General features: G+C 52.9%; 1 protein-coding gene across 3 annotated transcripts in view; it reads right to left on the bottom strand.

The window, feature by feature from the left end:
- The window catches only part of Lrp4 (LDL receptor related protein 4), a 48,198-nt gene extending 34,394 nt beyond the window's left edge, over positions 1-13,804 (bottom strand). For all 3 annotated transcript variants that reach the window (XM_023710591.1, XM_023710592.1, XM_023710593.1), the window contains exons 1-4: positions 13,697-13,804; positions 1,823-1,969; positions 357-473; positions 16-129 (exon numbers count right to left, since the gene is read on the bottom strand). In XM_023710591.1, the coding sequence (XP_023566359.1) occupies positions 16-129; positions 357-473; positions 1,823-1,969; positions 13,697-13,748 (430 nt within the window). In that variant the 5' untranslated portion in view covers positions 13,749-13,804. The remainder of the gene's footprint in view (positions 1-15; positions 130-356; positions 474-1,822; positions 1,970-13,696) is intronic.
- Between the last annotated feature and the right edge of the window lie 6 nt (positions 13,805-13,810).

Here is a 13,810-nt window from a genome sequence, read left to right as displayed (position 1 = left end):
TAGGGCCCCACGCACCGCACTGCTCATCGCTGTTGTCGCCACAGTCATTGTCGCCATCACAGTGCCACAGGCTCCGGATGCAGTAGCCGTTCTGGCAAGGGAACTCGTCCTCCTCACACTCTCGGGGGGCTGCGGGCACAGGGCAGCAGTCAGGCAGGGATGCAGGGCCTGGATGCCCAACAGAAAGGCTTTGGGGGAGTCTGGTGGCTCTGTGCCTCTCCTCAGGGACACACAGCAGTGAGGAAGGAGGGATGAGGACCGCGCAGAGTCTGAAGCCCAGGGCCCAGTAGGCCAAGGGCTCTCCTTCCTCCTGAAAGCCCCCGACAGAGCCAGGCTGCGGGCACTCGGGCACTCACGGCAGTCCTGCTCATCGGAGTCGTCCTCGCAATCATTGTCACCGTCGCACACCCAGGAGCGGCGGATACACTTGCCATTGTCACAGTGAAAGTCCAGGGGGGAGCAGGTGGGCAGCACTGGGGAGAAAGAAGGGAGAAGGTCTGGAGCCCTCACACCAGGTCCCAGGCCCACATCCATCCACAGCCCCTCCCCAGGGACCCCTTGCCTGCTGCCAGCCAATGAGCAACTCAGCGGAAACTGCAGCCAGCAAGGGTAGAGAAGGAAATGTGGCAGGGATCCGCAGGGCGGCAAAAGAACCACCCAGACAGCTCACAGCCACTACAAAAGCGGTAAAGAAAAGGCCGGCAAGAGCGCCAGGTGGTTTTTCCCCCCCTTTCCTCTTCTTGCCTGATGACTGACACACCTGGGCTCCATTTCCAGTTCTAGGACTCATTACTTATCACACTGAGCAATCGTTTCGTTTATGCTCTCTGAGCAGCAGTTCCTTCGACTCTACAATGGGAGTAATTATTCTGGGGGCGGGGAGAGGTCTTTTGAGATAATGGATATGAAAATGAAGCATTCATCCCTGGGGAGGGCTAATGAAGTCCAGGTTGTAGCCTGGCTCCCATTAGACTAATTAGCTACTCTCAGACACAGACGCTGCAGGTGAGAGACTGCACCCCTAAACTGAGACAACTGGCTTGGCAGTGATACTCCTATATGCCCAACACAGAGCACCCTGTTATTATACTAAAGGAAGGGAAAGATTAAATAAAATGAGAGCCGGGTGTAGTGGCATAGGCCTCTAACCCCAGCTCCTGGGAAGCTGAGGCAGGAGGATCTCCATATTTTGGGAGTCAGCCGGGAGTACACAGTGTATTCCAAGCCAGCCTGGACAGTGAAACTGTCTGAAAGGGGGAAAAAGGTATTTAAATACAATGAGATGTCCTACAAAGTTTGTCATTTACAAAAGGTGTCGTTATACAAAATACCAAAATAAGAAACAGGGAAATAATCTGTGTATAATCCATACATTTTAAAATGTTCATGTGTTTACATAAACACAGAAATTTAAAAAGACCAACCATGGTTTTGAGGGCATTTTCTTCTATACTTGATTCAGTGTTTGTTTTATTAGAGACATAAGTATGAACCACTCTATGAAAATATGGGACCCTTGGAGGTATATACACTATCTGTTGCCCTAGCAAGAGTCTAACTCAGTTGGGTGTGGTGGCGCACACCTGCAATCCCAGCACTCAGGAAGCTGAGGAAGGAGGATCACAGTTTGAGGCCAGCCTGCGCTACATAGTGAGTTCGAGGCCGCCTGAACTACATAGCAAGATCCTGTCCCAAGAAACAAAGACAACAAGGAAGCAGAGTTCAACACTGAGCCCAACTCAGAGGAGGGACAGGATGCCCCGGGAGCCTGTCCCTGGCTCCCTCTAGGCCCTCCCCAGCCCCTCTCTGGGGCAGTACTCACTACACCCATCCTCATCGCTGTGGTCCCCACAGTCGTTGTCTCCGTCGCACTGCCACTGGGCAGGGATGCAGGTGCACTCGCCGAGTGCGCTCACTGCGCAGGTGAAGTGGCTCCGGCCACACGCACACTCCGGGCTGCTGGCAAGGCCTGGGCATGGGAAGGGACCAGGGTGGGCTCAGCTCCTTCTCAACCATGGCCCATCTGTGGGTCAGGGAGGGGGGCCTAGTCCAGGGCACTGTCCCCAGAAAAGTATCTCCACAGTGATGCTACAATGTCAAGTCTTCCTCTGGCTTGTGGCTCACAGACAGCCTGGGGATGCTGTCCCTGCCAGGGCTTCTTCCATGGCTCCTCTCCATGCCACCTGGGGGGCTGAGGCTCAAGGAGCAAGAAAGCAGGGGACAGAGGGATGGTATGGAGAAGCATCCCCAACAAGGCTGAGAAATAGATGCTTCTTCCACATCCTGGACTCAGCCCTGGCAGGTTGGTCCCAAAGGGCAGGAAATACAGAGGAAGTGAAAAGCCAAGGAACCCTTGCAGGATGCAGGCAGACCTTCCTGGGAGGATGAGCAGGAGGAGTGGGGTTGGAGGTGGAGAGGACCACAGCAGCCTCCCCAGGCCTTCCTCTCCAGGGACAGGATGCAGCCCAGAGGAAGGCCCGGCCCTCCCAGCCTTGGCCACGCAGCTGGGCTTCCCCACTGAGCATGCAGCGATCTGCCTGGCCAAGTCCCGTGACCGGCGGCTGTGCCCCCTGCCCGGCGTGCCCAGCAGGATGCCCTGTGATGGCGTGTGAATGGCTCAGTGCCCCCGCTCTAGCCTCAGCTGGAACAAAGGCTTCTGCCAGGGTCACTCTCCCCCTCCCTGCATTCATTGGACCACTAGGCTGTTTGCAGCTGGGGAAGTGGGGACAAGCTTGCTGCTCATCGCCCCCTCGCTTTCTTCTGCTCTTCTCCCCTGAGGCTGGGCTGGAATGGGAGCGAGTAGTTTCTAAACTGCCACCCTTTTCCTTTAGTGTGGACCTGGCCCAGCCTGTCTCTCTCAATATACAGCCTCACTTCCTATGACAATTACTAGGCCCTGCCCAGCACTCAGGGTCTGGAATGAAATGGGGTACTGCTGTGTCCCCCAAAAGCAAGCAGAGTGACACGTGCCTATAATGTAGCACACAGAAGACTGAGGCAGGAGGATCGCGGTCAGATCAAGGCCAGCCTGAACTACCCAGTGAGATTCTGACTCAAAACAACAAAAATAGGGCCTAGGGTATAGCTCAGAGGCATGGTACCTACCTGCAAGCACAAGGTCTGGAGTTTGATTCCAAGAAAGAAAGAAAGAAAGAAAGAAAGAAAGAAAGAGCAAGCAGGCTAGCCAAATAGCTCAATAGATTAAAGCACCTGCAAGAAGGTGCAGGGACCTGGGGTTTAATTCCTGGGCCTGCCATGTCAGCCCCACCCCTGGGGCACACTGAGATGGTAATTGAGACTAGGCATGTGGAGCGTGCCTGTAACCCCAGCACTTGGGAGGCTGTAAACAGGAGAATCACCATGAGTCTAATCTAGTAGTGAGGCTCTGAACACCCTGTAGACCCCTCCCTAAAATACAGAAAAAAAAGAAAGAACGAGCAGAGAGCCCTAACCACCCTCCCTTCAATCCCAAGGGAAGTATAAACATAAGGCAAAGCTTACTAATGATGGACAGATGCATGGACGGAGAGACGGACAGACGGAGGGATGGAGGGACGGAGGGACGGAGGGATGGGAGGGATGGAGGGACAGAGGGACGGAGGGACGGAGGGATGGAGGGATGGAGGGACAGATGCATGGATGGATGGGACAGATAGATGCATGCATGCATGGATGGATGGATGGGTGGATGGACAGATGGATGGATGGACAGATGGATGCATGGCTGGCCATTGGGATCTGTGATCCCCCAAAACTACAGGTAAAATGTATATTTCTGGAGTGAGAGCCACAGATTCCTACCAGATTCCATGCACACACACTCACATGACAGAGTAAGAACACAAAAGGAACCTCCTGCTTTAGAGAAGGTGCAGGATTTCCTGTGAAGGCGAGGGAATCCACTTGGGAGGCTCAGCATCCTCCAGACCTTACAGGAAGGCCCTGCTGCAAGGCCAGAGCTCCTTTCTGCAAATGTGCAAGCAGATTCTTCCCTGCAGAGGGACCAGTAACCCAGCAGCCCAGCCCCCAACCCATGCTTTCGGCCTGTTGTAAGGAAGCTGAGAAGAGTTGAGGGCTTCTAGGACATCCCTGGACACAAAGCCTGAGGAACAACTGCATGTCCCTGTACCCTCCAGGCAACTCTGGCTGGGTGAAACAGCAAAGAACATTCCATGCAAGGATGTGACACACAGGTCCCCTTCACTGCAAGGCCAGGTGAAGAAGGCAAGGCTGAGGCAGTGGCTCCTGACTAGGGGTGCTTTTGTCCCTCATGTCTCATTGGACAACATCTAAGGATACTTGGCTGGCACGCGGAGAGAAAAGCCAGGGGGCTGCCCAGTGCACAGGACAACTCCCCCACTCCAAGACATGGCTGTACCCTCAACAAGTTGAGAAGGGCTGGGAGTGCCAGGGCCCAGCAGGGGGTTCAATGTAGCCAGTGATGAGGACAAGAAAAAGAAGCAGGCAGAGGAAAGACCCGGGAGCTGGTGCACACAGGCCTGGTTCCATAAAGCCTGTGTAGGTCGCCCAGCTCCCTAAGCCTAGTGTCCTCCTCTGGGAAAAGAAAGAAAAGCCACAAGGATTATGCAAGAAAACAAGGGTGAAAGAAATGTACCTTTGGACTGGGGGAGACAGCTCAGTGCAATAAGTGCTTGCCTGGCAAGCGCAAGGTCCTGAGTTTAATCCCTGGTACCGAAAAAAGAAAAAAAGAATAGTATAAAGAAATGCACCTTTGGCATGGCACTCTGCAGGTGCTCAGTACATGGATTTTGAGGGCATAGGGATGCAGGGGCTAGGTTGTCCCAAAAACCCTTGATTTTGTGTGTGTGTGTGTGTGTGTGTGTGTGTGTGTGTGTGTAACCGGGGCTTGAACTCAGGCCCTTGCGCTTGCCAGGGAAGTTCTTATTCCACTGAGCCATCTCCCCAGCCCCTTGATTTTTAAGAACCTGAGCAGCAGGAGAGGGAGAGTGAGATCAACAGAGTGGAATCCAAGAGGTAGACAGCCCCACCCTCTGGGACTGAGTGATAACAGAAGTCCTCCTTGTTCCTGGGTGCCTGCTTCAGGAACCACACATTCCACAGGGTAGGCACTGAGCAAGTTGCAGGTGGCTGGAGAGTCACATCTTCCAGCTTGTCAGAGCCACTTGGGAAGCCAGTGCAGTGGTGCACGCTGGACAGCCAGCAGGCAGGGAAGCCCTCGTCCTGGGCATTCACACAGGAAGCGGTCACATTATATTCCCAAAAGCCAGCGTTTCTGAACAACTGCTGCCCCTCTGGGGTTCCCAGAGCTGGAATTCTGCCTTTTTTACTCAAGCCCCAGCTGTGATCAGAAAGGGCAGCTTTTTAACCCTTTTAAGACAAAGAATGATGAGAGAAGAAAGACAACAAGGAACCGTGCGTGGGTGGCCAGAGGCAGAGCCCTCACCAAGAAGCACTAAATCAGAATCTTCAGCTATATTTCCGCCTTGCTAGCCACAGACTCCCTTGGCCCCTAGGGCACTGGTCCTTGCACATAACACACAGATTCTGGACTCAGGAGACTAAGGTGGAAATTTTAGTTCTAGCACCAATGCCGCACCTTTAAGCAAGTTATGTAATATCTCCATGCCTTGCTTTGCTCATCCGTACAATGGGAATAAGGATAGTTCTATCGCAGAGGGTTGAGGGAGTTGAAATAATCCAGACTGCTCAACCCAGGGCTGGCACACAGCACCAGCTTGATAATAATACAAGAATCACTCAGGACTGCCACCAAGTATCTCACATCAGTACATCATGGGAAGCTCCCCATAATGGAGGAATGCCACGGCTAATGTTGTTCTTTTTCGAGTCAGGGCCTTGCTATGTAGTTCAGGCTGGCCTTGAACTCACTACACAAGTCAGGCTGACCTCAGATTTGCAGTGATCCTCCTGCTCCAGCCTCCCAAATGCTAGGATTACAGGTGTGCGCTACCCCATCTGGCTAACTGCTGTAGTTACCATCACTTTCTTTTTTTTTTTTTTTTTCTTCTTTCTTTCTTTCTTTCTTTCTTTCTTTCTTTCTTTTTTGTATTTAGTACAGGGTCTCAGGGTCTCACTACACAGATCAGACTTGTAGTGATTCTCCTGTTTTCAGCCTCCCAAGTGCTGGGATTACAGGTGCGCACCACCAGGTCCAGTCTCAATCGCCATCTCAGCATGTCGCGGGGGGCGGGGCCAGCACAGCACACTGGGGATCGAACCCTGGCTGCTGCACTCTGCCTAAGCAGGAGCTTTAGTCTACTGAGCTATCTGGCTGGCCCTGTTACCATCACTTTCAAATGCAAGACAAAGAGATAATGGAAGGCTGTCCGTAGATAAGTCACACTGGTACTAAGGGCAGGGCCAGCCCTTATCCTGAGCATCTGCCCTTAGGAGGCCTCCCAGTAAGTGGTATTGCCATGGTGAAAATCTCCAAAGCCTCAAGGTCAAAAAGCCCAATTACAACTTCAGGGCCCCTCGCCCTGATGCGTTCATTCTTCCCCAGCAAATCTGCAGGGAGTTTACGAGTCTCAGACAGTGACCTTTCCTTCTGGTTACTGCTAGGGTAAAGAGCAATTTCCTTTGCCTAAGGTAAAGCAGTAAAGCAGGGAGGAGAAGGCTGTAGTCACGGCCCTTTTGAACCAGTGCCTCTAATGCTGGCCCAGGAAGGAAGAGGGCTTCTGGCAACAAATAATTCTACTTCACAGTTTCTCTTTCCAGTTAGCAAGCTACTAGCAGGCTTGTAACTCTGAGCAGTTGCTGGGGAACTCATGTAACAGGTAAGCTCACCTGCAGTGGCCAAGGCCGGTCAGGAAATGAGTTACAGCTAGGACAGTAGCCCACTGGAACCCTTAGACTCATGTGCTTCTGCCAGGAAATCTCAGAATCCAGGCTTTGAATGCACCGTCATTTTTGCAAGTGACACAGATACACACGCAAGTCCCCATAGTCTGTGTCCCAAGGAACACTTAGACCATGGGTCACGCCTGTCCCAAGAAGGCTCACAGGCAGACAGTGACTACACACAGCCACAGAGTCGCTTTTTCAGGTTAAACCAGGGCGAGGAGATTTAAGGGGTGTGGGGTTAGCGTTCCAGAGTATGCTGGCCACCCCTGGGTGTGCGGATCCGGGTTATGTGGAGGATCCGGGTTATGTGGATTGTGAAGGACGGAATCAGCACCCAGAAGTGAAGGGCATTTCTCTATCTTCCTTGTGTGCATGGTGCTGGAGACTGAATCCAGGCCTCTCACATACAAGACAAGGCTACATCACTAGCCTTTTTGTTTTCAGACAAAGTCTCCCTGAATTGCGCAGGCTGCCCTCAAAATTTGGAATCCTGCCTCAGCCTACCAAGAAGCTGGGATTACAGATGTGCACCACTACGCCTGCCTCTGGATATTTTTCTCCTAACATGCGAAGGCTTTTTCCTTTCTCCCCCTGTCCACTGGCAACAATAACAATTAAAGCCTTACTTAATGAGGATCTGTTATCTTAACTACATTTTTCTTAACTACAGTAGGGCCAACTTGGGCAGCCTACTCAGTAACATCTCTCAGTAAAAGGGGCAAACTGACAAAACAATAGGACGGACAGCAAGAACCCATGTGGGAACTGACCCATCCTTGCCTAAAAGACACCTGGAGTGAGCCACCGTCTGAGAGGGCAGGGCTGCCTCGCAAGTATCAGAACCAATTCCAAGGGAGGGTAGGTGGTAAGCAGCTGGCAGCAGATGCCAGGGAGTGAAATCCTTTCCTGCCACTGCCCAGGCTGAGCGGGGGTCCTGGATTTGTGCCTCGTAGGATGCTTGGGTTGTTCGCTTTCTAGACTGAGCCCTGCTGGCAGTTGGAATTGTGTGACGGACCATTTTGTGTCTATATTCACAGCACATGGTTCCATGTCTGGTAAGCATTCCATGATGTTTGTTACGGGAGTGAATGAATGAATGAATGATATATTCTTCTAGAGGCTTTTTTTCGTTAAGAGTCTCACTATGTAGTTCAGGCTGGCCTCAAACTCTTTTTTTTTTTTTTTTTTTTTGTTTTTTTTTTTTTTTTGGCCTCAAACTCTTGACGATCTTCCTGCCTCAGTCTCCTGATTCCTGGGATTATAGTAAATTATTCTATTATAAGGATCTGTATGGATTGAGGAGTTCCCAGCTTAGGGTTTGGGTTCAAATTCTCACAGGTACTCTGTGGCCATGTAATACTCAACAGCTCTGAGCCTCAGTTTCCCAACTGTAAGATAGGAAACAACAATGCCTACCACATAAGAATAGTATATGCTATTTTGCTCTAAATACATGCTATTTGCTCATCAGATGTGGCTCTGCGGGGTTAGAGCAGAGCTCTCCAAAATGTTAACAGCTCCAAGTACATTTGTATTTTTTAAGCCACAGTTTACGATGCAAAAGTGATTACCAGCAAAGATCATTCCCAGGACAGCAGAAATGTTCCTGTGAGCGAGACATGTTTTAGAGCTCTTCACTTCTACTGCCTCTCTGAGGCAGTTGAGAACTTCTCTTTCAAACTGCTTGGGGTGGGGAGGGCAGGAAAAGGAGAGAGCGCCCCTTTCTTATTTGGTTGGCCTGGCACCCCCATTCGGTTTCCAGAAGGCAATGTGAACCCAGCGGAAGAACTGCCTCTTGTCTTGCTCCATGCCTGCAAAGTGCTGGCAGGTGAGGTCAGGCTGCAGCCACAGGAGGAAGACCTGGCTCACTTCCCCTCGCCCTGTGCCACAGGCCGGACAGGAAGTGCAGCTGCTGAGTTTGGCGAGACCTCCACTTGCACCTTTATTCCACGCACTAATCAGGTGTCTCTCCCAGTGCTCTATACTCCGGACCTGCTTGGCCCTGCACCCAGCCAGGGGGGGCCCTCTCCCCCAAACAGGCACTGCCTCTGCAGCCAGGAACTTCCTGGTTCCAGAAAACTTCTGGTAATAAATTATGCAGCAGCACCTTTGTGTCGCTGCCTCTCAGCCAGATGGGAGGTTTGCTCCCAGTCTTTTGTTTCCGGCTTGCTGGAAGCTCCGATCCTCAGCTCCCCTCAGAGGTGAGCAGGAGCTACTCAGAGCCAAGTCAGGGCTTGCTGCAAGTCCCAAACAGGGCTCCTCCCCTCCTCACTCTCACCTGAGTGACCAGGGGGCTCCGTGCCCCTACAAGGAGTGGGGCAGAGCGTGGGGGCAGGGCCAGGGCATCAGCCTCACTCGCCTGTGAGCACAGAGGGAACGCTGCCGTGCACTGGAAGAACGAAGACTGCTTGGATGGGCATAAAAGGTGCCCAAGGGCACCTAGGATGTTTGCTTCTTGCTAAATCAAAAATGCAGAACAGAAAAGACTCAAAGGACCGCCGGGAAGCCAGAGAATCAGCTCTTTGAAAACGGCTGCTCTGGGTTACGGTCAACTTTCTGTAGCTCCCAGAAACATCACATCACTGGCACCAACTTAAAAGGAAGAAACAAAGAGACAACAGGGGTCAAACTTTGGGGTGGAGGCACTAGGGGCTGGGGTGAGTCTGGGGCTGGAGACCTGCATCATTTATCCTCATGACAGGATTCATGAAGGAAAGAGGCTCTAGCTGCCCAGCCCCCAAATCGAGGCAATTGCTACCTTATGAGCTCTGGGGCCCATCTCCGTCCCCAGGCCCAGGGGAGGGACAGCTTGGAATTCTAAACTGTTCCAGCTACAGGAGACCTCAGCCAGCACCTCTCACCTTGGGGTCACAGCAACCTAAGGGTGAGAAGTTGTGGTTGCACTGTGCATGTTCGGGGAAGCTCCATCTCCCAGATCCTCTAAAGTAGAACAGGCTGCCCTACTCACATGCAAGCTTAATAGATTTCTTTTCCGGAAGTGCGGCCAGGCGGGAACCATGCTTAGGTTTCATGAGGCTTTGGAGGGGGAGGAAGGAGGCACAAGATCTTCCCAGAGAAAGACAAAAAGCCAGCTGAAATCAATGAAGGACTAAGCCTCTATGTAAGCATGATGTAATTATTTACCTGGCTCCTGTATCCCAAAGGCAAGAATCATCTCTGATCTACTTATGCAACCTTGCCAACAAACAGGTGACATGCAACCAGCCCTATAGTAACACAGTGGTCGTCAGGCTCTGTGCAGAACACTTTGAACACACTCAATTTCTATAGCATTCTTAAGTAAAAAACAACTGCCTTTCTCCTCCAATCACCTTGCCTTTATTTGCAGATAAGAACCCCAAAATTCAGGGAGATTTGGGGCTTCACACTGGGTCATGAGGAAGTGCCAGGTCTGCCTATGTTTCTCAATAACTAAGCTGCATATGTTGGCTTAATGCTTGAGATTTGTGTTTGCTGAAAGAACGAACAAATGAATGAGTGCAGAGCTGAGTTTGAGGAATGCTTCTGAGCGTATCAGGAGAGAGCTGGGCCTGGTGGCTCTAAGGCCAGTGGCAGCACAGGCAGTCAGCAGAGCTATTTATAGGGCCACGGGCGGGCTCTGCCCACCAATCTGCCAGCACCGAGTCCTCCCAGGGACCCTGAATCCCACCAGGCCAAGAAGGGCAGCAAGGCTCCTGCTGCTGAGGATGAGATGGAAAACCGACACAGTCACAGTAGGGGATTCAGATGCCCTGTATCTAGGCAACTGTGAGGAAGTGGTGGCCAGGCTGCCTCAAGGAATACAGAGACTTTGCCTACAACAAGCCAAGGGCACAGAAGTCCTGTCATTATGAGACATACCCAAACATAAGAAAGACAAGACCACTTCTCAAAGTGGTCTCGGAAATTATTCTGTTCCCATCCAATAACCCCTAGGGCTTATTCTCTTTAAGGAACAGCAACATAAACAATCCCTACATTTTTGCTTCTTCTTAGGGATCAAAGCTAGCAGTTCATCAGTAGAAAGTAAGGGGCTACTGATTAGAGAGCCCCAGAGCAGGCCAAGAGCCATAAAACACCCCGTCCTCTGTGACCTTCTGTGGCCTGTGCTGGCCCGGAAGGCGAACGTGCCCAGTGTGCTCGGTGTCAGTCATGGTCAGACTTGGCTCCCTTGCACCTGTCATTCTTAATACCATGTGCCAGGCTCAAAGATGTTATCCGATATTCAACCCAGGATAGAAGAGGAAATCCAAAATCAGTGACAAGCCAAGCATCTTTCACGAGTCCAAGAGATCAGAGACAAGGTCACTCAAGCACTGTGATGACTGTGATCAGGACAACAGTCAGATGGGAAGGAGACTAGTCTCAGCTCAATTCTTTTGCACTCATCCTCAGAAACCACCTTTCATCACCAGGTGCAGTGCTGCACACATGTAATGCCAGCAGTCAGGAGGCTGAGGCAGGAGTATCGCCTAGAGTTCAAGGCTAGCCAAAAAAACCCCAACCTTATTTACCTAAGTGCTTCAGGCCAGAATTTTCACTTACTTAAGACATTTCCAGGACAGTTCCCACACATAAAAAAATAGGCATGGCTATTCCCAGCCATCAAGTTTCCTTCACAAATCTCTAAAGGTGGAGTGTTAGGTTGAACCGTAGCCTACAAGCTCTAGGAAAAGCTACGAGGAGTAGCAGAACTCAAATAAGCACCTTCCACTGTACAGCACTGAGTTCACGCCTAGCTGAAGCCAGGCCTGTCTGATTCACTACTGGACTCCACAACTGCCGCCTCCTTGGGCCCCTGGAATGCAGCTTCTGGGATCTTCCCAGTGGTATTTCGGCTACATTGGTTCCACACCGCTGGGTCTCATGCGACTCTGCCCCTCTACACCTCCAAGGACGGCTCAGTATCCAGCCAAGCCAAGTGTATAAATCTCCCTGCCTCTGCCTCCCCTATGTGTACAGAAAGTCTGCAGGCTAGAAGTTTCTATTCAATTTGAGCCTCCAAGAACCCTCTCATCCTTTTACTGGGAAGCATTAAACACACAATTCTCTACCCACTCCTCACCCTGGCCCCTGGACGGGGGTAATGTATGCAGTTTTGACAGCTCTGGAGCAGTTAAATCGTCTTGGCTGGTCTCTGCCTGGAACCTTCCAGCTCCCCTTCCCCTGGGCAGAAGGCGACAATCTCCTCCCTGGCTTTGTTGGTATCCGTTTTATTCCCCCCCACCCCTCCTGCCCAAAGCCTTGCCATTTCCCTTGATCTTTTTCAAAACTTCCTCCAGGGGGCCGAGAGGAAAGTTCCATCCTTTTCCCTTGCAGCCCGATGGGGGAAACCCCCCAAAAAGCAAAGCTGTCCCTTTAAGGGGCCCATGTGGTGGGAAGAACAGCTACATTCCTACCCCGGTAGGGCCGCTGTCCCAACACGCCGCGGAGGCTGCAAATAACCTTCCCGGAGCGCGCCCGCGCGCAGGGAGGGACGCGGGTCGCCAGGGGACCATGCCCGGGAAGGAAGAGCTGAAGAGAGGAAGCTCGGAAAAAGCCACCGAAGACCCATACATAGTTGAAGTAACAGACAAGAGCACTCTGTTTTGGATTCGAGAGGTAAAACAATCTTTACAACAAGTGCCCAGATCTCTCCACGCCCTGCCAGGCAAGCTCGGAAATCGGCAGGGTTTGCACACGAGCTGTTCTTGGTTAAATAAAGAACCGGTGTGAAGATTGGGTCTGCAGACCCCTCCACTTTGGAAATCTACCCCACATCCAGGCTGTGAGGGGACTCTGAGGATTCAGGACAACCCCCAACACACACACACACACACACACACACACACACACACACACACCCGGGCCCCCAACCCCGGGTTGAATAGCGCTGGGTGAATAGGGTTGGGGTTCAAAGATCAAAGTTCTTTGATCTCTGGGCACAAATTTATAAGAGGCAGCTGCTCCATCGCGGGGTGCACCTACGGTCCTAAGCGGAGAAACGGATTCCGCCGGAACCCTGATCATACACAGCTCTGGCCTACGGGCACCGAACACATTATTAATAAGCAGCAGATGAAACCGCGAGTCCAGCCGCCTTGCACCCAGCCACCCGGAGGCCGAGGCAGGGAGACTTCTTGGGAAGTCAGAGACATCCGCGCCCGGCACCCGGCCCCTTGCCCCGGCCAGCGCCGGTTCGAGGGCGCCTTCCAGCAGTTTCTTCCCAAACTTCCTCCCCAGCCCCTTCTTCAGCCCGGTCCCCCACCCCTCCCCTGGGGAGGATCCGAGGCAGAAAGCTGATTGGCTGCGGCCAGGAGAGGGAACCCAAAACACCGCTAAGGGGAGATGCTGCGAGCGAGCTGTGCCCGGAGCCCCCGGGCGAGAGGCTGGGCTGGAACGATGGCTGTGATCCCCGCATGGAGGCATCGCCGGCGCTCAGGCACTCGGACTCCACGGGGGCCCACGGTGCAATCCACGCGAGCCCCCTGCCCCAGGAAGGAGAGTTGCTTAGAGTGCACGGGCTTGGAGACCACTCTCCCCCGCCCTTTCTTTGCACACATGCATTGCACCAAGGACACAGAGACCCAGTCTTCAGCCCGAAAGAAGCCTGCAGCTCGTTAAAGAGCAGCAAGCGCCTCGGATCTTAGCCCGGACTGGAGTCCAGGGCTGCGCCTCCACCTCGATATCCTCTCGCCCTGGGGGCGCTGGGGAAGCTTGTCCGAGTCCCCTCCCGGGCGCAAACCCGGGGCTCCCGCTGAGCACACGACCGAAAGTCCCAGGCCCCAGCTCTCTCTGTCCCGCTCCGGGGCGAGGAGTCGGGGACCTGGGGCAAACTTTCCCTGCGGGCCGGGCGGGCGGCGCCGCTTACCGTGAGCGCAGAGCAGGGCGCCGAGCAGCAGCGCGCCCCACGGCCGCCGCATGGTGCCGGCCGTCTCCAGCACTCCCTGCCGGCCGGGGTCCCGGGCTCCGCGGGGCGCGCAGC

This window comes from Octodon degus, unplaced genomic scaffold, assembly GCF_000260255.1.
Source record: "Octodon degus isolate 3935 unplaced genomic scaffold, OctDeg1.0 scaffold00018, whole genome shotgun sequence".
In the NCBI taxonomy this organism is placed as follows: domain Eukaryota; kingdom Metazoa; phylum Chordata; class Mammalia; order Rodentia; family Octodontidae; genus Octodon; species Octodon degus.
The sequence above is the reverse complement of the archived record's forward strand: the minus strand, read 5'-3'. Positions and strand labels throughout refer to the sequence as shown.